This window comes from Hemicordylus capensis, chromosome 15 (genome assembly GCF_027244095.1).
Source record: "Hemicordylus capensis ecotype Gifberg chromosome 15, rHemCap1.1.pri, whole genome shotgun sequence".
NCBI classification, from domain to species: Eukaryota; Metazoa; Chordata; class Lepidosauria; order Squamata; family Cordylidae; genus Hemicordylus; species Hemicordylus capensis.
The window spans coordinates 1,513,192-1,538,328 of NC_069671.1; the positions used below are offsets into that span (position 1 = coordinate 1,513,192).

General features: G+C 51.8%; 2 protein-coding genes and 1 long non-coding RNA gene across 5 annotated transcripts in view; 1 reads left to right on the forward strand and 2 right to left on the reverse strand.

The window, feature by feature from the left end:
* PRKAB1 (protein kinase AMP-activated non-catalytic subunit beta 1) lies at positions 1-9,769 on the reverse strand. Its single transcript, XM_053279122.1, has 8 exons — positions 9,615-9,769; positions 8,172-8,330; positions 7,816-7,982; positions 6,286-6,379; positions 4,915-5,029; positions 1,697-1,830; positions 1,201-1,269; positions 1-1,119 (listed from the first exon to the last, which is right to left on the reverse strand). Exons 2-8 carry the CDS (start codon positions 8,319-8,321, stop codon positions 1,042-1,044), a joined length of 807 nt encoding a protein of 268 aa, XP_053135097.1. The 5' UTR covers positions 8,322-8,330; positions 9,615-9,769; the 3' UTR covers positions 1-1,041.
* The window catches only part of LOC128337777 (uncharacterized), a 17,107-nt gene continuing 1,672 nt past the window's right edge, over positions 9,703-25,137 (forward strand). The window contains exons 1-4 of one of the 3 annotated variants that reach the window (XR_008312432.1): positions 9,703-9,974; positions 10,170-10,285; positions 12,142-12,226; positions 14,272-14,324. This is a non-coding gene — a long non-coding RNA (uncharacterized LOC128337777). Of the gene's footprint in view, positions 9,975-10,169; positions 10,286-12,141; positions 12,227-14,271; positions 14,325-14,924; positions 15,049-25,137 lie in introns of those variants that run through there. The other 2 variants (XR_008312430.1, XR_008312431.1) reach the window with 2 other exon arrangements.
* TMEM233 (transmembrane protein 233) overlaps positions 15,190-25,137 on the reverse strand; it is a 16,777-nt gene continuing 6,829 nt past the window's right edge. The window contains exons 2-3 of the mRNA XM_053279123.1: positions 21,891-22,025; positions 15,190-16,385 (exon numbers count right to left, since the gene is read on the reverse strand). Coding sequence (XP_053135098.1) covers positions 16,374-16,385; positions 21,891-22,025 — 147 coding nt within the window. The 3' untranslated portion in view covers positions 15,190-16,373. The remainder of the gene's footprint in view (positions 16,386-21,890; positions 22,026-25,137) is intronic.

A 25,137-nucleotide genomic window follows, 5' to 3' on the forward strand; every position in this document is an offset into this window, starting at 1 on the left:
TAGCATGCAACAGAACTCTGGGCACTGATGCCACCAAGTGCTTTTATTGTTAAAAACACGTGACTGACGAATACAACAGCAGCAAAGGCAAAATCAAAGAATGGACGGGAAATACTGTTCCCAACAGCACTCTGGGGTGGGGTGGAGCCAGACCCCACCCCCCACCCCCGGATACCCCTCAAGGCTGCCTGAATGCTTGTCTAAGGAGAATGTGTCTAAGGAGCCAGAAGAGCCCGCTTGGATACAAGGCACACGCCGGCTCCTCAGCACCATCATGCCTGGGCCCCTTCACGGGGCGAGAGACGGGCTGCCCCTTGCGTGCCCCTCCCTGGCTGCTGGGCTGCTGCACAAGGAGGCCGCCCTGGCCCACCAGCAGAGCAGCACCACCTCCTGGCCCTGCAGCCTCTGCAGAGGGCTGACCCACACTGCTTGCCCTTGGGGAGGAGACCTGTGGAAGAGGACTGGCTTCAAGGAGCCAGGGGGGGTTGGCCCTAAAACGGGACCACAGCCGGGGGCTTTTCCAACCTGCTTGCTGCTACCACACCCACCAACCTCCACCGGTCAGCACACAACACAAGCCCACTGTCTTTGCCAGCAGCTTCTGACCGAGATCCGGGATACAGCAGGGAAGGAAAGCACTCACCCCAGCACCTGTGCTTGTCCCCAGAGCGAGAGGAGACAAGCCGCACCTCCCACCCCACCCCACCCCACATCAGAGTAGAAACAAGCTCTCGGGGGGGACTGCGTGATGAAAGGACTCCGGTTACCAGCCCCCAATGGCCACAACTGCTCAAGGTGACCCAGCCAAGTCAAGGGATATTTTCACACACACACACCCAGGCTAACTGTATTCTGCAGTTTGTGCGTCCTCTCTTTTTTGCAGGCTAGCCAAGACTGGGGTGCAGGGGAGAGTGCAAGGCGGCTATGTGACAGATCTGGGCTCTTAGAAAAACAATAGGATTTGACAGGAAGCCTGCTGCGAGTCCAGAGGGCACGCTGGTTTCCTCTGCTGGCCTGTCAGCCCAGCCCCCTGGCCCCACTTCATATGGGCTTATACAGCAAGGTAGTCACGTATTTCTTCTTGTAACGGTGGGTGGCGCTCAGCACCATCACCCCATCCTAGGGAAGAGGGAGAGAGAGTTCAACAGACTGACATGTCTTGAGCCAAGGCAACTGAGGGCAAGGCGGAGTCCCTCTTACCTTGATGGAGAGCGCATAGAGGTGGTTCAGCATGACGTGGTTAGGCTCAGGAAGCAGGGCAGGGTCACACTGCAAGGGGCAAGGAGAAACAGACAGCGCCGACAGCTATTAGTGAGGCTTCCAGACGCCAGACCAAGTGCCATCAGGCCACAGAAGCACTCTAACGCACCTGCCAGAGGCACAGCCACATGTCTGAGCACCATTCGCTTTCAAGACTAAACATTACGCAGGAGCACACCACCTTCCCCCCAACTGGGCAACCGAGCCATTAGCACAAATCCTCCAGTTGCATCCAAGGACCCTTCGGGGCCGATTCAACCCTTCGTGGCTGTGCTAGTGTGGCCCTCTCTGGTTTCCAGAGGGGAATCGTTGAGAGGGGAATCGGTGCTTTGCAACAAGAGATTTCCCACATGAAGATGGGAGCAACATCCTTCCACGAGAAGACTATACCAGCTTGCCCAGTGAGGGTGTGATGAGACTGTCCCTCTCCACTCACCGAAATCCCAGTGTCCTTGTTCAGAATAACTTGCAGCAGATGTGGAGGCAGGATGGGGGGAGACTTAAAGCGTTCCTCTGGCTTGCAGCTGTAAGGGTCCTGGTGATAAGGCCCAGGGGGGGAACTGGAGAGCTCTGCCAAAGGAGAGGCAACACCGTTAGCCGTGGTCTCTTCAAGCAGGCCACTTCAGAGTCCCTGTCGCGGATCACAGCCTTTGCCTCAGAGCAAGCTCACAGGAGGGAAAGAAATGCTGAATCATCCCTGCTGAGCTGCATGACTAGGCTTCTCCAAAAACCTTTCTGCAATTATCGGTAGGTTCAAAGGTGGCCACCTTAACCCCGCTTATCGACAGAGCTTGAACCTCCCTGGGCTCGGGGTGAAATCCCAGGGAAAACGCTCTCTATTTTGTTATTGGATAAGTACCAAAAACCTTCCACGTGCAAGCCTACTAGTGGTGAGAAAACTGATAGCTGCAGAGCTCTTGAGGATGTGTTTGCACCAGAGTAAACCCCCTCCCCCCACCCCTGAGTTAAAAACCAACTTGGAGAGGCCTATAAAAAGACTTTAAAAAACCAGTTTTATTCCATTACTGCCGACTGCTTCCGTCTGAGGCTTTCTTCGAAACAGTTAAGAAGACTTAGTAGATTATAAAAAATAGGTTGTCTTCAGAAAGAAAGGAAAGCTCACGCTGTCGAATCAGTGTCGACTCCTGGCTACAGAAATTCTAACGCGAAGGCTGACTAAACAAACTTTTCCCTAGACTAAACTTCCCGAAGCCAAAGCCCAAGCTTCCTTTTTCCTTGAACTCACCAAACTGGTTGAGAATCAAGCTCCTTCAGTTCTAACTTCAAAGAGCTGCAGCCATCCTCCATGGCCACATGTACTTCTCTCTTCTAACAAAGACCTGCCCTTCTTGTTTCCAGAATTCCTCGCAACCACTCTCTAGGTCCCACCGACCCAGTGTACTGATTGGCTGTCCTGGAGTTCACCAGCGTGTCAGTCAAGACAAGGGTTCACTCCCTGTTAACTCTTTAGTGGGAGGGGAGACCGGTCACTACAGTCCCCATTTCTGTTCAGAAATGAGAATTTTGTGAAGCACAGGCCCTGGACTCTCCAGCACTGAAACTAGGAATTAGTGAAGAGTCCAGCCATAACTCCATAACTCCCCCATCACAGGACAAGCCACACCAGCAGGACCACTAAGCTTGGTTTGCCTCCCCTGGGCCTCATTCTTCCACGGGGCTCACCTCCCACAACAGCAGGTCTTTGCTGCAGCCACAGAGCCAGATCTCTCTACAGCTGCAAGCTGCACAGAGGGCACCTTCCATTGGCTTTTGGATCTAGTCTGGAATTCCCTGCTCTTGGCCCTGCAGCCAGTACTCTTGGCTTTGAATCCCACCATCCCTCGGTTCCCTCGCTTGGCTTCCTCGCTCGCTGGGGCTCATCGCAGCTGGGCAATGTCCTGCTCAGCTAGGGAGAGAAGTCAAACGGCTCACCCAACTACTCTCACTTGCAGTCACTGGACAGGAACAGCAAGGGGTCCTCCAGCATCTCTACCCTCAAGAGTCAACACCATGCGAGCAGCTGCCGCCGGAGGTGTGCCCCCTGTGCCCCCTGCTCAAAGAAGGTGTGCCCCACTGTGCCCCCTGCTCAAAGAAGCCAGCTGCGGTTTCTCCAGAGCTCAGCCCTGCCCGTGAAGCAAGAGCAGAAACTTCTCTTTCCGGTCTGTACGTGCAAGTCTGGCCGCCTGGAGGCAGAGCATCTCTGGACAGGCACGTTGTGGGAAAGAGGCTTCCCGTGAACGGAGCCATTCAAGAGCATTAACCTCAACATTCTGCTCCACAAACACATCAGCCAGCTGGAGTGATCGGTGTGTGTGTGTGTGTGTGTGTGTGTGTGTGTGTGCGTGCGTGCGTGTGTGTGTGCGCGCGTGTGGTGGGGGTGGGGAGATGATGACGAATGCTCTTGTGATTTTGACGAGGTCTACACCCTAGAGCTGGGGAAGAGGTGATGACAGCATGGCTTGGATTGTCCTGCCCACCGGACCTGCAGCAGCCACACGTGCAATCGTTTTGCTAACGCAAAAAGTACATAGCATTTCATCACGTTGCCAAACATCACAATGGGCATTCGTCCCCCAAGATGCTACGGAAGGCCAGAATTTGTGGGCCCGGCCCATGGACTAGCCGGGACGGCTGCTGCAGCAGCAAGCGCCTCTGTCTCAGGGAATAAGCGGCATTGGTGACTGACGGCCAGCAAGCAGCCAGAGGAGCTGGTCTATCCAGAAACCCTCCCCCAAGACTGGCAAAGTGGGAGTCCTGACCCCAGACAGAGAGGGTGGCGAGCTCTTCTTCTGGGTCTGTTCCCGATGCAGACACTTTCTGAAGAGTCCAAAGCGGAGTGAATAATTACAGGACCGGGGGTTAGCTGGAATGGTGGTTTTATTTTTCCCTGCCTGCACTTTTCCTTCCACACATTCATCCCATGTTCCTGCTGTTTAAAAAGTGTCCCAGTTGTTAAGCAACAGTGAGGCCTTGGGGAAGGAGCATGCATAGGCTTGCCGCTCAGGCACGTTAACTCGCTGGGCACCCAAGGGTGGGGCCAACCTAGATCTTCCTAACTGCGCCCCCCAAAAGTGGAGAATTCAAGGAGGCAGTGGTGGCTTGAAAGAACTGAAGGATTGCACCCCCATTCCTCCACACAAGCCGGTAACTCAAACAGGTCCTCTCTGCAGCTTGTCATCCACCTAATAGACCTCAAGTCATAGGTGGCTGGAGGCTAGGAAGACAGGAAGCTGCCTGGCCCTGAGTCAGACCCTTGGCACATCTCGCTCAGTGTGGAGCCTCTCCCAGTCCTATCTGGAGATGTTGCCAGGGGCGGGGGGGGGGGGGGAACTGGGAAGTTCCCAGAGTAGCCCCATTGCCTAAGGGGACTGTCGTACTGTGCTCACACTTCTAGTCTCCCATCCAAATGCAAACCTGGGCAGGCCCAGCGTTGGAAAGGGGACAAGTCATGCTTGCTACCATACTCTGTGCAGAATGGCCTCACGGCCAGGAAACTATTCAGGGATGTCACTTCCTGACGAGTCACTTCATCCTGGAGAACAGCAGACATGACAGACCCATATTCACAGAGACATGCCCAATAATGCAACCCAAACATGCTTCCTCCTCAGACCACTGCAGATGCATAATTTAAAAAAGGAGAGGCACACCTACCAGACACATCAGAGCACTTTTGGGAATCCACCATTAAGGCATCGAACACTTCAAAGTCAGTTTTCTTCACCTGGATAACGTTGTTGAGAGTCCCCAGCTGGCTGGTTACTACGGGCTAGGAAGAAAGACGGGTCAGCCAAAGCGCAGGAGACAAACACACGCCCAGCCCTCCTCCCGACAGGACTTCACGTCCTCAACACAAGCTCCACCACTTCAAGTTGACTTCTCCAGAACTCCCCTTGGGGGCCTGCTTTGCCAAGCTAAGAGTCAAACCAGAAAAGATGATCGCTACTGGCTGAGCAGTTGTGTGTGTGCCCCTCTCTCTTGTGTAAACAGCAGCACGGCTGGGCCAAGAGGGCAGTCATTCTTCCCACCCCATCAGTGCCCCAGCCCAGCTGCTTGCTTTGCAAGGGAAGCTCCCGCCACTACCAATGGCTGCTCCAACAGCAGCTGTTCCGAGCCGGGTCCAGACTTGGACGGTGGGGAGAAAGTTCAAGCCTCCCTGCCCCCACCGCCAGACCCAAGCCAGCTGCAGAAGACAAGATGTGCCACTGCTCAACATGCTGTACACACTCAAAGAATGTGAAGGGATGGAAGGAGAGAGGCATGCCGCTGGGCTGTGAACAGGGTTGCCACATGTCCAGGACTGGCCTGGACAGCCCAGGAATTGGACGTCCTGCCCAGGATGTAGGAAACGGGTCGTCCTGGACATAAAATGCCCGGGAATTAGAGTGGGAAGATAGTTCTACCAATTGTACCCATTTTTCTCATGCTTCTCTCCAGGCATTGTTGGAGTCGATGTTTAGGCATCACTGCCAGCAAACTGTACTCAGTGATGTCATTTCCTGAAGAAGCAGGGCCTAGTCACTTCATCCTGGAGCACAGCAGACATCATGCCCGCATCCCAAACATATCCTGACCCTTTCTCTGGCCCCAGTGCTGCTGACAGGCTAGGCTGGCGCTCTCTCTCTCTCTCTGGCTCTCTGAACTCTTCCCCTCCTTTCTAGACCATCTCTAGAGTTAGCGAGGGTAGTAGCGGGCCTCTGTGACGTTTATGGACAGAGAGAGCCCCCTTTTCTCTAGTCCAACTGTATATAAACAATGGTCATTTTATAAACTGAAACAAACAAAATCAACACTTCATACAGGTTTCTCTCATTTCTCACCTGCACTTGTGTTACTGTCATTACATTTAATTTGCGTATTTGATTGTGTTTCTTGAGGTGAAACGCTCCTAACCCCTTGCTTTCAATGCAGACTGGTTGCACACCCATTGGTTAATCACCAAGCATCAAGCAGTGAAGCACAGGCATGCATGAACCAGCAGATCAACCACTACTAGCGCGCAAAGTTGCCGAATTAAGACATTACCTCTGAAGGATCATGTGTCCACTGACCATCCACATAGAACTTATATTGGTGTTCACCTTCTGGGAGATCTAGGATTGCCACAAAATTATTGTGGCTGTAAGAGAGAGAGGGAGAAATTAATCTCTTATCCTAAAAAGAGAACCAGCTACAGAATTACACAGGCAGAGAGGAGGCTGCCTTATTATACCAAGTCAAACCATTGGATCATCTAACAGTATTGTCTACACTGACTGGCAGCGGCTTCTCCAAGGTTTCGGGCAGGAGTCCCTCCCAGACCTACCTGGAGATGCTGCCAGGGAGAGAACCTAGAGCCTTCTGCATTCAAGCAGGCAGGGGCTCTTCCACCAAGCTAGAGCCCTATCCCCTAAGGGGAATAGCTTACAGTGCTCACATACTGTCTCCCATCCAAATGTAAACCAAGGCAGACCCCGCTTAGCAAAGGCAACAGTTCATGCTCACTGCCACATGACCAGTGATCCTCTCTTTGAAATCGCTAGAGTTTAGCAGAATATAAAAGGCAACAATCCCAAAATGGCCCAACTCATTCTACAAGAGCCTCTCCTTCCCTTTCTGTATGTGGAAACTAGCCCCAAATCTAAACCCTTGCAGCACTATGGAGTACAGCAAGGAAAGGAGCCTGGGACAAGGAAAAACCAGGTGTCCTTTCACGCCCCCCTGCCGAAACCTCTCTCCCACATGAGCCCCAAAGCGTGCTGTGAGGCTCGTGCAAGGTTTCTTTTCCAGGCCAGATGGAGGCCCCCTAAACAGAAGCCCCCCTGCCAGGGCCTGGGATACCCCGAACCATCCATGCCTTCCTTCATTCTTCACACAGATACCTCCCACTAACAGAGTCTCTAGGTGGTTTATGGTGGCTTTGGGGGGGGGGCAGTTAAGGGTGATGGGAGTTGTAGTTCAGCAACAGCTGGAGAGTCAAGGTTGCCTACCCCTGACTTGGAGGGTCAGAGGAGGACATGCGAGCTTAGTGTGTGTTCCACCCCATCGCTGGAACAGAGAAATAAAGGTATCAAAGCCACCGGTCATCACTGGGTTCCAAATATTCTAACTAGGGGGACAGAGCCACCCTCTTTCTTATTACAGCAGGAAACAGCAAGGGTGAGCCACAATGCCCTCTTCCTCAGGCCAGAACATTCTCCGCAAGCCCATCACTCCTTTCTGCTCCTGAGAAAGGGACGGATGAGGAGCTAAGCAGGACCCCGAAGCATCCCTGACTCCAGGATGCCTTCGGACCCCACCCCCCCAGCATCTGAGACTTTGCCAAGCACCAGCCAAATACTTTCAGGCACAACTCTGCAACCGTAAGGACTAGAAACTTGCTGTTCCAAAATAAATGAAAATGGAGATGCTTAAGAAGCAGAATCTGGCACCCCACACCAGTCTCCCTCCCCCGCCACACACAACAGGCGGCCAAGCACCCAGAGCTCCGGCCACAGTCCTCGCTGAGCACTGCAATGAGCCGGGCCAGGATGGCACCCCAAGGAAGCACAAGGGCAGAGCTGGGAAGAGGCTGACCTGCGGGTCAGGGGAAGTTTGTTCCAGCTGTTAAAAGAGCCAGATAAGTAAACCTCTTTGCCTCCTCCGGTCCAGCGGAAGACGGTGGGCCGCGCCTGAGTGGGAGCTTTGTCGTTCACCTCCACGTCGTGCTGCCAAGCCAGGAATTCTTCTTTCTCCAAGGGAGCCTAGAACACACATAGGAACATCGGAAGCTGCCTTAGGCCAAGTCCGACCGCTAGACCATCTCGCTCAGGATTGTCTACACAGACCGGCAGCAGCCTAAATGGACTCCAAGCTCTGACGCTTAGAAACGGAACAGGGAACGCCTGCCAGGCTTTTGCAGCTAACAAGGGCCGCTATCAAAGCTCACCGACCTTGATTTCTTCAGCATGGAACAAATCCGCGTCTTCGGGGCTGTCCATCAAGATCTTTGGCCTGTCCCCCTCCTTGGAGTTGTCCCTCCGGGGCGTCTTGTGGCTACCCTGGCGCTCCACGCCTGCACGCTCACTGCTTGTGTTCCCCATATTCAGGTTCTGGAGAGAAAAGAGCCACAAGTTACTGTGTGTGTGTGTGTGTGTGTGAGAGAGAGAGAGAGAGAGAGAGAGAGAGAGAGAGACTGCTGAAGACAGCAGCACATTTGTTAACATTAAAGGGGCACAGGAGGGCCCTTTTTGTTAAGGCAAGCAGCAAAAAAAAGGTTCCACCGTTCCAAGTCTCAATATAAATATGACACCTTTTGAGCGAATAGCCTGAAACTGGGCAAGTGTGATCTACTAGACAAGGTCTACACACGTGCCTACTTTCAAAGCAATCTGATAAAAATGGCTACAACTACAGCAAGTTAAAAGCGGCTGAAAATTGATACCTGGCCATGTCCCATTCGTAGGCAGTTTCTTAAACATTCGGATGAAAATGACTAATGTAATCTTTTCAGGCTTATCAAGGAAGGAAATCCTTTGTGGTTTGATGAAGTTTGGAGAAGTGAAGGGTTCCCCCTGCCCCATTCAAGTGGGTGACTAGCAAGTGCTGGCAAAGTGGTAGAAAGCGTGACCCGCCGAACAATGAAGCCAGGATGGTGACCCGTCTGCCAGTCCTCGGACACTGGCAGGGGCGTCAGCTGGGGGCTTCATCAGGGCAAGTGCAAGGATGGTGCCAGTTTGTGATGGAAGGTGAATGATCAGGAAACGGAGATGGGGGGTGGTTAGGGTTAGGGGGGAGAAGCTAGGGGGATAGTTGGAGCAGTGTGGGGTGGGGGGGGGAAGGCAGGGGAATGGGTGTGTGTGTCTGTGTATGGAAGGCATCTCTGAAGATGCCTCCGGTTCCTCTGGTTGACAGCCTCCTGGCCCAACTTCTGCGGTGACAAGGAGGCCCTCCGGGCTTCAGTGGGCAGGGCCACTTTAACTGCACCTGTGGGGGGGGGGGATTCCCAACTCGTGGTCCTCCAGACACTGATGAACGGCAACTCCCATCACCCCCAGTTTATTGCAGCTGCTGTGGATGATGGGACGTAGTACAACAGGAGCTGGAGCATCACGGGGGGCGCAGGGAGGGGGAGGATTTCCAACCTGTGGTCCTCCAGACGCTGCTGAACTACAACTCTCATCACCCCCACTCCCCATTTATTGCGGCTGCGGGGTGGGGATGATGGGAGCTGTAGTCCAACCGGAGCTGGGGCATCACCGGGGCCCCCCCTCCAGGGCCCAGGAGCCAGCCAGACGCAGCGGGGCAAAGAGCAGCGAGAGGCTGTGCGTGGCCGCACTCTGTGCATGCTCAGAAGCACTACACTCATTCCGGGGTGGGAGGGAGGCCGCCCTTACCGGAGGCTGGTTCGGCGACTCGGCTTCACGAAGGCCCGCTGCTGCTGCTGCCGCGACCCCGCCCACTTCCCGCTCGAACAACTTCCGGTTCCGGCCTCACGCGGCTGACTTCCGGATTCTACTCCGCATGCGCGGCTGGCGGGGTGGGCGGGAGGCGCCGCAGGGCCGGCCGGTCTTAAAGGGGCCGCGTCAGCCTTTCCCCCTCTGTCCCCGCCGCCCTCTCTCGCGGTTGCGGGGGGCGCAGAGCGGGGACCTTCCGCCTCCCTCCTCTCTGGCTAGAAACATCCCTGACCCGCCCCCTGCGTGCAATCAGCCAAGATATAGGAGGGGAAAGGGGAGGCACTCTGTACATGCTCGGAGGTACTTTCGTCCTTGTGGTTAGGCTGCATACATTCCCCAACACCCAGCCCTGTGGCTCTTGATCACCATCGCTTGACTGTTGGGATTTCTGACACGTGGGTTGTTGGGGGGGTGGGGGTTGCGGGGAGCCGCTTGCACAGCAGCCCGGTGTGCAGAAGCAGAGTGCAAACTGATGGGCGGGTTTCCTTTGCTCAGGAGTCGCTCCATGCCGCTGCCTTCCAAGGGAGTCCTGCCTCTGGCTGACTTCAGGGCTTAGCCCTGCTGGTATTGCTGCTGCTGCTGCTGCTGCTGCTGGCATTGCTTATCTGCCGGTGAGTCGTTTTGAGCTCAAGGGGACGTCAGACTTAGGCTCGGGTTATGCCCTAGACGGGTGTATAGAGAGGTGGCCCTCAGTGGTACACCTTCGGGCAATCCTGAGTTACTTGGCCCCAGAAGGAAGGACAGCCCCGCCCCAAAGCTACTCAGTATGCCTTTTTCTGCATCCATGTGCATAAATTAGTTTTTGCACAACTGGAGGGGGAGAGATGGCCACACCCTAACACTTTAAACACCTGAAGTCCTGCTGAGCTAAATGGAACTGACTGCTTAGTAAAGCATCAACCCATGATCATAGGAACATAGGAAGCTGCCATATACTGAGTCAGACTCAGACCCAGACCCTTCTCCGAGGTTTCAGGCAAGAGTCTCTCTCAGCCCTGCCTTGAAGATGGTGCCAGGGAGGGAATGTGAAATTTCTGCTCTTCCCAGAGTGGCCCCATCCCCTCAGGTGCTCACACATGTAGTCTCCCAGGGATGGACCCTGCTTAGCTAAGGGGACAAGTCAAGCTTGCTAACACAAGACCAGCTCTCCTCATAAGTGCTGGAAGCCTCTTTAATGGCTTTTTAAATACAGGCTGTTCCTCTTCTTCTGACATAATTCAGTTGACTCAGTTTAACAACTTCCCAAGCGTCCGGATGATATTTCACTCCTTACATTCCTCACTCACGGGCAGCATGAGAGCACCACGCAGAGGAGGGGAGGAGAACGGTGGCTATCTTTTCGTCCTACGTCAACTTCTGGCCCTGAGCGGCTACTCAGGATATAATTAGAGACTTCCGAAGCAACTCACATTGGACCGACAGCTAAGAGATGGGCCAGAAGGAGTGTTGCTGGAGGCCACTGGTGGAGGGGGGCGTGCAGAAGCCAGGGAGGGTAGAACTTGCATGCCGCAGGCACCTATTGGACACTGCCTGTGACATCACCAACTTCCCCTCCCATTCCTCCAAATAAGATAGATTGGGAAGTCAGCCAGCATATTTTGGAGTGGTCTGTGGCAGCAGCGCCTCATGTGGAATGACTAGTTGTTAAAATGGCAGAAGGGCTATTGCATATTTATTGTGCTAGAAGCTTATCATCCGGAATGGTCAGTAGATGCACCAGATCCGAGTCTGCCAGGACATATTGTAGTGCTGGACCATGTGCACTATTCCTAAATGCCAAATCACAACATCTGTTCACGGAGACCTGTGCAGGCTTCTGTTTGTGTGGTGGGAATGGAGAATAGCCGTAGCACGAGGCTATTGGCTGTAGAACAGAGCCTGTTGAGGATATCTACTTCGCAGTTCTTTTTCCAAAAAATAAGCAAGTTTCTAGAGTTGCGAAGGTTGAAGTGTGTGGGGAATGCCTGGTGGGATCTCAGAGGCCCAAAGGCTGTTCTTCAGTGTTCTTGCCCTCCCAAGTAGCAGCATGGTATGTTACGAGAAATGCTAAATGGATAAATAAATAAAATCAGATTAAATTATGCAAAATAAGAGAGACCACGTACAATGTTTACTTTGCATAATGAAAATAATTTAGCTCTCACAGAATTTTGATTTGCTTTACCTTATTTTTTTAACATATCATATGCACCAATATTTGGGAAAGTTAGCCTACAGTCTCTCAAAATACGTTGCTTTGAGAGCACGTAGACCAACTTCCTTTCAGGAATAAATCTTTTGTTGAAGAAATTTATGTGAAAGATTCCAGTATAGAAGTAAATTTATAGAGTGGGAGAAATGCTAAAATAACCTGATATGGGCATTTGTTATTTCTCTATGTAAACTGCTTTGAAAACTTTTGTTGAAAAGCGGTATATAAATATTTGTTGTTATGTTATGTTATGCTATGCTATGCTATGCTATGCAGGTGTTGATGTTACAAGCACCATCCAATCGGTCCCAACCAAGCTGCAACCAGATGGCTCCAAATCACAATGGCCTACCCAATCAAGGTACTTAAGAGAGCGCCTTCTTTGTCATGAACCCTGTTGCCTATTAAGATCATCTGGAAAGGTGGGGGTTATGGTTTCTGCTGACTCTTTGGTGGCCCCCGGGGCTCTGGAATACACTCACTGTTGAAATAAGAGCATCCTTTCTCTGTTTGCTTTTAGAAAGACCCTCAAGACATGCCCGTTTTCTCAGGCTTTTAACTTACATTTTAAACTCTTAATATGTTCTTATCTTCTGAGATTGTTTTTACTTGTTTTGTTAATTTAACTGTGTTTATTTTGTTTCACATTTGCTATGTTTTTAACTTTGTACGCTGCCTACAGATGTCTATATCAGGCGTTATAGAAATATGATAGATAAGATTAGATAAGATACGATCTGGGGGACCAGTGCGGCGAACAGGATGCTGGACTAGAAAGGCCTTGAGCCGGATCCAGCAGGGCTGTTCTTATGGCATCTGGGGACCCAAGTTGTAGAATCCCAGCTAATGGCATGGTGCACACGGTGACGATACGGCCAGATCCCACCATGGCTCAAACCCATGGAGAGTCCCATGCCAGTGGCCACCAACACAGCTTGTGGCAATGGATTCCTTTGTACTTTTGAGAGATGTCCCCACAGACAGGCAAATGCATCTGTCGAATGTAGGATCACATGCACGCCACACTTCTGCGCTGGTCGGCTTTGCCAGTGGTTGGGCGGGGGGGGGGGGCTTGTTCTGGCTGAGGATGGACTGCAGCTCCTGTGGCGAAAACTCCCTGCAGGCTGTGGCTCAAATGGGCCTTGACCCCTCTCCGCAGAGCCACCGCTTATATTTAGCAGCCCCACTCTAGGGTTACATATCAGCATTACACACACACGGCTGTTCTGCCGTCCCAGCTGTCCCGAAGGACCTGCAAGGCGCTAATCCGAGCCAGGCGCTGAGGGCAGCGATTTCAGGCCCCATCTGTCTCTGCCTGTAATGCAGTGCAGGAGAGGAGCGGAGTCCACGTCAAGGCGCTAGCCACAGACTGCCTCGGGGGCTTGGGAGGGAGACGGCGGCCACAGTACGGCCCTGCCTTGGTCACAGGAAACCAGGAGCTGACCTCCTTGGGAATGCTCCATCTCCCTTAATATTAAGAGGTTCGTCTTCATATATATGAATTGTAGCAGGGATTCACAAACGTGGGCCCCCAGATGCTGCTGGACTACAACTCCTATCATCCCCAGTCACAGTGACTGGCTGATGGGATTTGTAGACCCACAGCACCTGGGGACCCATGTTCGAGAACCTCTTGATTGTAGGGTGACGGGTACCTGGCAGTCTAGTCGAGACCGGTTGCTGCCTGCCTGGTCCCCCAGAGGTTCCGAGGACTCCGTCTGCAGCGGCTTTCTCCCAAGCAAGCACACAGGCAAAGGGCTCTCTCACGCCCTCCTCCCCGGTGGGAACAGGAATGAAGGCCCAGGCAGAGTTTCCCCTCTCATGGTAGCCCACCCCTGTGAGTACGCCACAGGTACCCTGGAGCCAGTTGTTGGTGTGCAGAAGGGAAAGGCTCCCCCCAGATCTCTGCCCACACTAGGAGGGCGTGGCTTAAAGAGCCTTTTGCCCCTCTCTCTGTTCCCTTGGACCAAGTCAGCACCTGCCGGCCCTTGTCGCCTTGATCTGAGCTACATGCATCAAGGTAGAAATAAAATAGGACTCCTACTAAGGCACATATGTAAAGCTGGAGTTGAGAGCATGCTTTATAGATGCTTCACTAACCCGAGGGGCTGCTCTGTAAGACAGTTATACAGCTGCTCCCATTTCACAGATGTGGAACAAATATCTTGTGGAAGAAACTGGGGATGTGAAAAGTTCCAAACTAGAAGTACATTTGCAGCGGGGAAGAAATGTAAAAAGTAACCTGGAATGGGCATGTGAGAGGGAGGGGTTGCTGATGTCACAGGCACTGTCCAATTCATCCCTATGACATCCCTATAAGTTGCAACCAGATGCCAAGCAGTGCTCCATATTTTACGCTGGGGAAAAGTAAAGCATCTATTGATCATAGAAGTATTCCTTCAACAGGAGTGGAGGATGTGAGAAGCTGTTTTCAAGGTCGATCGAGGCCAGCGTTGGGCTGCTCACTGTGGTAAACAGGACTTTGGATGCAATGGTCTGATTCCGCAGAGCTCTTCTTAAACATTCCTTCCCACCTGAGATCTGAAATGGTATAAGTCAGTGATGCGGCCACCTCAGTTTGTGTGTGTAAGGCAGGGAAGGTGAACCAGGAACCACAGGAAAGGTTTGGGAAATAATGGTTTGGAAAATATTAGGACTCCATAGGACGGAGGGGAGGGTGTGGTCCATGGATGTGGCACTGAATTGCTTCCATGGTTGATAGGAAGGGGAGGAGCTATACTTGCCCCACCCCCTGGCTATAGAAGCCCCACCCTCTGAGCAGAAGACCACACCCCTTTGAACACAACTTCTCTGCCCTCCAAACTAGAGAACAGTTTGCTGCGTAAGCATTCTGGTTATTTGCACGAGAAGATATACAAACCAATACAAGTTTATTGTTTTCTTTTCAAGCATGAACTTAGGTGGTTGAGGGTTGGTTGGTTGGTTGGTTGGTTGGTTTTTAAACCCTAATCAGACATGGGTGGCTACCCTCCTTACCCTCCACCCCTTCATCAGAGATTTGGTGGGAGAAGTGAGCTGAAGTCCATACCTGCCAACAGGTGAATGGGGAAATCGGGGCGCGTTGTCAGCAGTGTTCCCTTGAACAGCCATTGCAACGGGATGCTGGGAGTTGTAGTCATCAACATCCGGGAATCCCTGTCCGAGGGAACATTGGTCGGCAGGTATGTGAAGTCTATACACTTCCCCATTTGTCAAGGTGTGTGTTTGTGGGGGTGGGGTCCACATTTCCTCCCTCCCCTCCCCGCCCCAAAATTCGATCACATTCCACGCAGGATCAAGTGCTCCAGAATCCAGTGCAGGAAGGGAGGGGAGAAGGAGATTTTAATATTTCTTCCATGATATCAAAGTACCAAAACAAGCCTGGCTGAATTCCATTCCCAATCTCCAACCACCTCAGGACTGCCAATGCCGCAGCCAGCCTATGATCCTCTGCCTTCAGCAGGTGATAATAACATCAATTTCCATGCCCTCCCAAGCTTTACCTGCTGATTTCTGGAGATGGAGCTGCTCTTGCAGACAGAGGAGCAGAACAGGCTGTTTCCTTCGTTCCCTAAAACATTTCCCAAGCCACTTAGCCACCGCCAGCACCACCAGGTTTTGTCCCTGGCTCTCAGGATGAGTAATGATCCACCAGGCAACACATGCCGTCACACATTTCACAGGCAGGATGAGCACAAACATTGAGCAGAAGCAAGATCGACAGACGGATGCATTACAGATGCTGGAAAAGAAGCTGTGGGGAGAGGCAGGGAGGGGTTCCTTATACGTGGACTAGAGAGAAGTCGGTGCAGGAAGGAGAGTTCTGCAGGCTGCAGTGGAAGAAAGGGTCCAGATCCGGCGTCAGCCATGGCCTTTTTCAAAGCCAACTTTCCCTGCCAGAACGAGACACTCCGGGGTGAAAACCCGTACAGAGCAAGTGGCAGTGGGGCAGAGCTGCAGGAGGCCAAGACATCCAGTGGTTCCACAGAAGCATTCCCATTTGGACCCCAAGATGCGTAAAAGGGGCTCCATCTCCTGAGCACCAAAGGCCTGGCCCAGGTGTGTCAGCAGAGTCAAGGGGAGGCTGTGCATCTTGCCCCACACACTGAGGTCATAGTCCCAAAAGTTCAGCCAGCAAATGCCTCCGGCCTGGGAGACATTTCACAGGAGGAGAGTGGCTAGAAACGGCAGGAGAGGGGGGCATGGTGGTGGGCCCAGTAGCACCTCGGACATACATGGGAAGGGAGCGGGGAGGAGAGCGTGGCTCTCCAATGGCATTCCTCAAGAAAGACTCTTTTTGGCTGGGGGCTTTTTCGCTCATCTCGTGACCAGTGGAAACTAACAAGACTGTTCACCGGCAACTCGCCTGGAGCCTGACTCCCAGGGTGAATCAAGCCACCTGGACTGGTGATGGGTCTGTCCTTCCCCCCTCTCCTTCATCAGGGATTTCCTTGGCTTCTCCCAGAGGAGCTTGAAGATGGTCACCCTTCACGTCCAGTCTTGCTTTTTCAGATGGCGTGCTGCATGAGTGGGAAATAAAGATTTTTTTCAAAGAGAGGTGAGGGGAATAGGGAGAGGAAGAGAGAAAGTTTGATTGCACATTTAAATTATTCATTCCCAAGGCCTAATGGACACATTATTTAATGGCTTTTGTTCCTATTAAACAAACAACCCCACTGCATTGGTGATTCGATGCACTTTGGAATCCAAAGCATTTCGTTTCCATTGGCAGCTGTCATCTCGTTGCCAATTAGGCCTGAATTATGCATTAGGGCGAGTGAGGGATCGATGCAGACCTGATTGTCAGGAAATGGCCTGATGTTTTGCTAATGGGTTTTTGTTAGATTTGTGGTTTGGTTTGGGTTTTTTAAAAAATGGCTTCATAAAGTCAAGGGGAACTCTCCCTTCAACTTGACATAGAAGCAGCAACTAGGCACACCCCGGGCCGTTACGAGAGACGCTGCTGCCTGGCCTTGTCGGTGGGACGCCCCTTCCATGAGGCCAGGAGAGGCAGTTGCCTCGGGCAGCAGAGTATCGGGGTGTCAGCGTGCCGCCTACCGTCGTGATCAGAGCAGCTCTTTGGTCCCAATCCAACCCTGGCAAGCCTTTCAAGGCGCTGGAGGAGAGAAGAGGAGGCTGGTGGCAACCTCCCCACTCCCTGCCCCACAGGCCTTTTCACTTTCAGTTTGGGGTGAAGGAGTGAAATGGGGGGAAACAAAACAAACGCTCCCTTTTGGGTTGACAACTAACCAGAAAAATGGCCTAGCCTACTTTCTGTGACCATCTTAAGTGGCGCAATGGGGAAATGCTTGACTAACAAGCAGAAGGTTTCTGGTTCAAATCCCCACTGGTATGTTTCCCAGACACACCTATATTGAGCAGAAACGATATAGGAAGATGCTGGAAGGCATCATCTCAAACTGTGTGGGAGGAGGCAATGGCCTACCCCTCCTGTATTCTACCAAAGAAAACCACAGGGCTCTGTGGGTGCCAGGAGTCAAAATCACCTCGACGGCACACTTTACCTCACTATGCATTGCTAGAAAGAAAAGCCACCTCTAATCTGCCCCATCTCCCACCCTAAGTCCTAATAACACACTAGAACCAACTTCCGGCCTTTGAAGGTTAATACTGGTGCTCTTTGACTTAGTCAATGAAATATTTAGTAAATGACTCTATCCGTTAAAGCATCTAGGTCGACTTATCCGAGATCCTCGGGAGCCGTGATTTGCCTAGGCACTCTCCAGATTAAATCCGACAACAGTGTCATGACAGATCTGCCAAATGTGTTTCCGTCTTTCCTGTGTTGTGACACCACAGTCCCTGCGCTGACAGCAAAGGGCCGTCCACATTGCCGGCACCTTCTTTGGGGTTTTATCTTTGCAATATAGTGCTACAGCATTGCACATGCGTGGCATAAAAGTAGCTGTATTTTGAGATTCTGGGGGTCGTTTTTAATACGATCCTGCCAAACCAAAGCATTTCACCTCTGTTGTAGGGTTTAATCTGGCAAATGCCCTGGGAGTTATTCGCACATGGCTTCATGCTGTGGGGTCAATGTTGAGCGAAGCCACTTTGAATCACACTCGCGGCATGGAGGGAAGCCGCCCTTCCCCTCCGCTCTCGGGTTTGCTTTCGAAGCGAGTTCACATGGCATGCCTCCATGTTTTCCCTTTAGCCAATGGTGGGGGAGAGATTACTAAAGAGCTACATCTGCATTTGTAAAGAGAGTCTCTCTCTTATCAGGCTAACGATTCTAAGTCAATGCCTCTCCCTATTTGCTACAGCGAAAGTAGCTTAAAACCTGCATTTTAAAAACCCGGAAATAACTCGAGATAAGCTAGAATTTGTAGGACAAAACCCGATTTGTGCGTGGAGAGGGTCCAAGGATCTCAAAGGGACTTCGGGGTATGTTTGGCTGGTGTGTGAATGCACACACTCTCTCCTGAAGGAGATTCGGGCTAGAAGCCCTGTCTGTAAACTCTCCTGGAGAGGAATAGAAGGCTCCTCAAGAGAACTCAGTGAGGGGGGGGTCAAAAGTTTACGGTTGTCAGCTGGTGTTAAAAGATCTTAGGGGAGCATCCTGTCCAACAGCCGGCCTCTCTCGTGTCTTTGGGACAGCTGGTAATTCCATCTTTTACATGTAGCAGGACAGCAGGCAGCTGATGTAAAGGCACCAGCTAAAGTTGCCAGATACCCAGGATGAGGCTGGAGAGCTCAAGAATGGACCATCCTGCCTGGTATCCAGGACAAGCTTCATCTTGGATATATAATATTTAGCAGAGAGATAGTATTCAGTGTTGTGACTTATGGGGTTAGAGGGTTGTAAGAGGGAGGGAGGGAGGGAGGGAGGGAGGAGAAAATAACCAAGTTTTAAATCCAGCCAAGGAAAGCTGGGTTCTGCACCCTGATGCAAATTGTATAATATTGTATATTTTTGCATAGTTCATTCTGTTCGTTTGCATAATGTACTCCACTAGTCATGGGGATGGGCTATGCAGGCACCCAAGCCCCATTGTTCTGACTGCTGGAAATGCAGCGGGGCCTCTCCCTCCCTCCCTCCCTCCCTCTAGGCTCTGTGTTCTGAGATGCCACCAGAGATCTCCCACATACTCCCAAGATGATCTTTGCAGACTCGAGTGAACCTCACAGCTTCAGTGAGCCTTGCCAGGATCATGAGAGCAGAGCTGGTCTTGTGGTAGCAAGCATGACTTGTTCCTTTAGCTAAGCAGGGTCTGCCCTGGTTGCATGTGAATGGGAGACTAGAAGTGTGAGCAGCACTGGAAGAGATTCCCCTCAGGGGATAATGGAGCCACCACTCTGGGAAGAGCATCTAGGTTCCCAGTGCCCTCCCTGGCAGCATCTCCAACGAGATAGGGCTGGCAGAGAGACTCCTGCCTGCAACCTTGGAGAAGCCGCTGCCAGTCTGTGAAGACGATACTGAGCTAGATAGACCAATGGCCAGACTCAGTCTATGGCAGCTTCCTATGTCCCTGTCACGTGCAGTGTGTGTTTAGGCTCGTCTGCATGGAGGTGTGCAAGAGACAAGATATGTACACCTCACCGCTATTCAGAGATCACTTATGTGGACCTTGGGGTGGGGGGCAGGGGGGTTAAAAACAACCTTCCAGCTTAGTGAACTTAGTTGTTGGTTGGTTGATTTTTAGCAGAGGCCCGTCTGGCCAAAAACCTTGAGTGTGGGAGGCATCCCCCATTGTGTGGACCTCTGCACAGTCCTGCACTTTTCTCGGTGCTGGGTGGGCCATTAAGAGAGATGGTGCCCTCTCCTAGGAGCACTGAGGGGGAGAGTCCTGGGGAGGGCGACACTTTCCAGCATCTATACATGCCTTCTGAGATGGTGCAGGGGCTTCAGAGAGCTCCGTTTCCCTTAAAGGGGCCCTCACTCCACACAGCATTGCCCATTGGGAACAGTCATCTCCCCATGGTGCCAGGGGACCTGGGGAAAGTATTCTGCTATGACCAAAGCTTCACAAGGGCCCAGGAAACAATTAATCAAGGGGGGAGCTCAGGGTTGATTGATGGGGGATGCCACTGGCCCCCAGGACTTACAGTGAAGGACTGTAAGGAATTTTATAGGAATATGATTATTGCAATGCCATCCATGCTCACGCATCGTGCTTAGCAAATACGCTCCAAATGGATCTCTCCAAACTGGGGGAGTGGGGGACAAAGTGGCAAATGCGGTTCAATGTTGGCAAGTGTAAGGTGATGCACACTGGGATGAAGAACCCCAACTTCAAGTATACGTTGATGGGATCTGAGCTGTCGGTGACGGACCAGGAGAGGGATCTTGGGGTCATGGTGAACAGCTCGTTGAAAGTGTCGACTCAATGTGAGGCAGCTGTGAAAAAGGCCAATTCCATGCTAGGGATCATTAGGAAGGGCATTGAAAATAAAACGGTTAGTATTATAATGCCCTTATACAAAATGATGGGGTGGCCACATTTGGAGTACTGAGTACAATTCTGGTCACCAAGTTTCAAAAAGGACATTATAGAACTGTGAAAGGTGCAGAAAAGGGCAACCAAGATGATCAGAGGCCTGGAGCACCTTCTTGATGAGGCAAGACTACAACACCTGGGGCTATTTAGTTTAGAAAAAAGACTACTCAAGAGAGACATGATTGAGGTCTATACAATTATCATGGTGTGGAGAGAATGGAGAGAGACATTTTCTCCCTTTCTTATAACATTAGAACCGGAGGTTATCCCATGAAACTTACGGCGTGGAAATTTAAGACTGACCAAAGGAAGTGCTTCTTCACACAGTGTCTCCTTAATCTGTGGAATTCTCTGGACTGGATGGCTTTAGGAAGGGCTTAGACAAATCCATGGAGGACAAGTCTATCGGTAATGACAAGGTCTTGATGGCTCTAGGCTACCTCCCTGCCTCCAAATACCAATTGCAGAGGAGCAACGGCAGGAGAAGGGACATGTCCTCATCTCTTGGGTGTGTGGCTTCCCAAGGCAGCTGGGGGGCCACTCTGTGAAACAGGGTGCTGGACCAGAGAGGCCGTGAGTCTGATCTAGCAAAGCTGTTCTTATGCTCCCATGACAGTGCAATGATGATCTTGCACATGCGACCTCTCAGTCCATAGCCACAGCCTTCTTAGGGTGAGGCTGGTCTTCCACCAGCCTTGCTGCAGCTCCAAGGCACTACTTGTTTACCTAGCCTTCTAGCGTAGGCTGAAGAAATCAAGCGTCCCTCCTCTCCCATTCTAAATGTGTGAGTACGGTCTCCAGTTCCCCTTAATCTTCTTTGGGCTAAATATATCCATTTCCTTCCACCTTTCTGCATGTGATTTCCCTTTCGGAGTCCACCTCATAACAGTCATCACTAGGTAGGGTTACCAGGTCTCCGGGTTTGACCCGACACTTGAGGTTTTTCGCCTCCTCCTCGGGATCTCTGGGGGAATATGTTCAGCACAAGGAAGCAGAAGCCAAATAGGTGGGCTGCTTCTTCAGTGTCCGCCCTCTACTCTCTTCCAGGCTGAGTCGGGGTCTCTCGGAGCCACACAGACCTCGGACAACTCAGAGGGCAAAAGCATGTGTGCCAAACTAGAGCTGCGTTAGCACAACAGGCGCACAACCTGCAGCACGCCTCCGATGCTTTAAAATGAGTGTTTTGCAAAAGACAGCAGTAGCACAGTTCCGAACATCCCTGGGTTTAAGAGCAGCTGCATGATTTTCTTGCGCTAGCGCATCTTCGCTCATTGCGCAAGGGCACCCTTCGGATGTTGGTCATTGTGTTTGGGCAGGACTCCTCAATTCTGCCCCTTGAGTGCTTGTCTTAAACATCTGTTTTTCTAGTTATCTTTTTTGGCCCATGAGGACTAGAACCCTCATTTCTTAAATCAAAGCTCTGGTTTCCCAGGAATGTAAAGCAAGGGCCTGCGAGGTGCACAGGCACTCTCAACGAGGCCCACCCCATCCCCCATCGGCAATGTTGGCATAACTCCTTAGTGGTTATGGCAAATGCACTGGAAATGAGCAAATCTCGCTTACCGTAGTGAAATGGACAACACAGTAGATTCCAATGATAGCGATGCCAATGAGGATGGACGCGATGGCAACCATGAATGCATTTCGCCCCAGTCTTCTTGACCCTTCCAAGTCTCCTTGGGTGTAACTGTTTAATGCCTGGAGAACAGAAACAAAGCAGTTACATGGCTGTGCTGAAGGTTTGCAACAGAAAGGGCACACTTGTTTAAGAAGGTTGGGAACCGCTGCTCTAGAGGTGTGCTTGCTTGCAACCCAAAGTGCCTCGTATTTGGGCAAGAGGGCAAGAACAGGTATGGTGGTTGAACCAGGTTGGGACTGAGGTGGTTAGGAACCTAGGAAACTGCCATATACTGAGTCAGACCCTTGGTCCATCAAACTCAGGATTGTCTTCACAGACTGGCAGCGGCTTCTCCAAGGTTGCAGGCAGGAGTCTCTCTCCCAGCCCTATCTCGTTGGAGATGCTGCCAGGGAGGGAACTGGGAACCTTCTGCTCTTCCCAGAGTGGCCCCATTATCCCCTGAGGGGAACATCCTTCAGTGCTCACACATAGGGACGCCATCCACACAATTGTCCCCTGAAGCAGCCCTTTGCCCTGGCCTGGAGCAGTGATTCCTGCGACCTGAACCCCTGGCAAATGGGCCAGGAGGCAGCCGTTCAAGCGGTGACTGCTCACATTTAGCAGGGGGAGAGCAACCCTCCATGTCCGGCCCAGCATCGCCTCCCCGCACAGTGGCTGTTGCTAATGTCTATTTGCATTCCCTTTGAGGCTGAGAGTCCTTTGGGGATGAGGAACCCTCCTCTTCTTTTCCCCTCGGTTACTGCTTTGATAACATTTTTGTTGAAAAGTGGTATATCGATATTTATTTAAAGTAGGAAGAAATAATAGGGGCAGATTGCCACTTCAGGGGCAGTTTTCGGGGGTGGGGTGGGGTGTGGGGAAATAAGTACTCTCCCCCTCCCCACTTGCCCTGATCCTGCCCCAGTTCACTCCCTGTGCGGGACTTCCTTCCTTCCCAGTAGAGGCGCTTCCACTTGCAAGCACACCTCTAGAGCATGTGTTTGGTGCTCGTGCGTTTTGGCCCTGGGGGTCTCTCTTCCCGCCCCCCCCCCCTTGTCACGTTTTGCCCTCTCCCCCTTCCTTATGTCTAGTCAGATTGCAAGCAGGTTCCCGCCCCCGCCCCCCCCACACCTTAATTTTAGGTTTGTACAGAGCCTGGTTGGGGGGAATGTTAGAAATAACAACTCTTAAGGCTGACATCCAGTCTACACGAACCAGAACCCTCAAAGAGGACCGTGCCCCACAAGCCAGCCCCACACGCGGAGTGCTGCTTGCAGGTCCATCGGTTTACATTCCTATCTTCTGGTTGACTTCTGTCCAGGTCACTGGAGCCTGAGGGGGCGACATATTCTAACCCCTTTTAACATTTCTCAGGTGAAATCAGGTGTGTTCACGCAGACAGACCCCTCCCTGTTTTCATGCCTGAAGGCTCTTCTCCCTCCATCCTACAGAGAGTTAAAAACACAGTTCGAGGATCTCAACCTTGGATCCCCAGCTGTTGTTGGACTACAACTCCCATCATCCCTGGCCAAAAGCACCCAGGTTTGGGAAACCCTGGCATGGAGTGTGCACGATCTCTGGAGTTAAAGACATACAAGAACAATGGTCTCCAGTCCAGAGTCACCCACGACCTGTCTTCAATCCCCACCTGAAACATGGGGCCCAGTTTTAATTCTTTGTAAAGTCTCCATCTGTCTTGCTCTTCTTGGTAGTTCAGCTCAGACATCCAAACCACTGTTTGCATTAGCCATTGTATAGAACCCAAACCACTGTGGTCTGCCCCTTCTGGCAGCCGGCTACGTTGCTTCAGAAGCCCTGGACACGCTCCGCCCTGGAGGATCCCTCACTGGACTTCCCTCAAGTAGGAACTACCCCCCGCCACTAACGGAGCCAAGAGGCACCTTTTAAATGTGGCGATTCTCTTGACTGAGCAGGGGGAGAGCAACTGGCCCTCTCCGTCCCCAGCACAGCATCCCTCCAGTGGCTGTGGCTGGGGCCTCTCTTATGTTTCTGTTTAGATTGCGAGCCCTTTGGGGACAGGGAGCCATCTTATTTATTTCTACCTATGTAAACCACTTTGGCAACTATAAATATTTGGGGTGGGGAGAAGAAAACTACTTCTTCATGTGCTATAAACTAGTAGGAGACGTCAAAACAGAATGCTCAGGAAATGCAATGAAGTCCTGGCAGCCAACATGAAGGCCTAATTCTGGCAGCTTTATAACAGACCAGGACATTTAAGGCGTCATATTTTTAAAGAATGGAAATGCCAATTTAATGTACTCATTTTCAGTATCAACCCATGCAATCTATATACACTTGCTATGCTCTCTTATATTTTCTTCTTCTTTTCAACTTCACATCTATCCACACTTCGCTGGAGGGGTGTGCGCGGAACCGGTTTGGCTGGGTCAATGCGAATCAAAACCGGCCGGACCTGGAACCATGACGTCCTGGGCATGCAACGTCCACACTCAAACTGCACAGGCATGCCGAAGAGGACCACCAGTAGCAGCGGCCACTGCTGCTACCATGGGGTATGGCTTGCTCCGCTCAGCCCCCAGCGATGAAGATAAGAAATAGTGGCAGGGTGGCGGGGGGTGGCAGCGGTGGTGGGGCAGCCCCCTAGATTACAGAGAGGCCCCCCAGGAGACCTCTGTTTGTGGGCCCCTTGACCCTCTGGGCCCAGGGACATTTGTCTCTCATTGTCCAATGGATGCTACGCCTCTGGGTCTGACTCAGGAAACTGCAGTTTGCTATGGGCACAGCGGGGAAGTAACTTGCCTAGGCAGCAAGAGGTTGCTGGTTCGGATCCCTGCTGGTCTGTTTCCCAGACCCACAAAAATATTTCCCAATCTCGCAACTTTACAGCAAAGTATCTGGAGATACAGTTATACATTATCCTACAGGCTGAATTGATGACAAATACTGGTTAAGAGATTTGGTTCGCATGGTTATTGGAGGAGGGGAAAAGCTGTCAGGGTCTCTTGGTCGGAAGAAAGCTGTGGACACATTTGCTTCTTGTTGTCACAACAAGTGCAACCACTAACAACATCAATTGCCTTACCTGTATAAGTATTGAATGTGCAGCCAAATCCTTGATTCCCCGTTAACGTTCTTTGCCATCCTCTTCCTCCCCCCAATTAGTTGTTCTAGAGGCCCCCCCCCCAGTTTCTTTGACCCATTCACTCT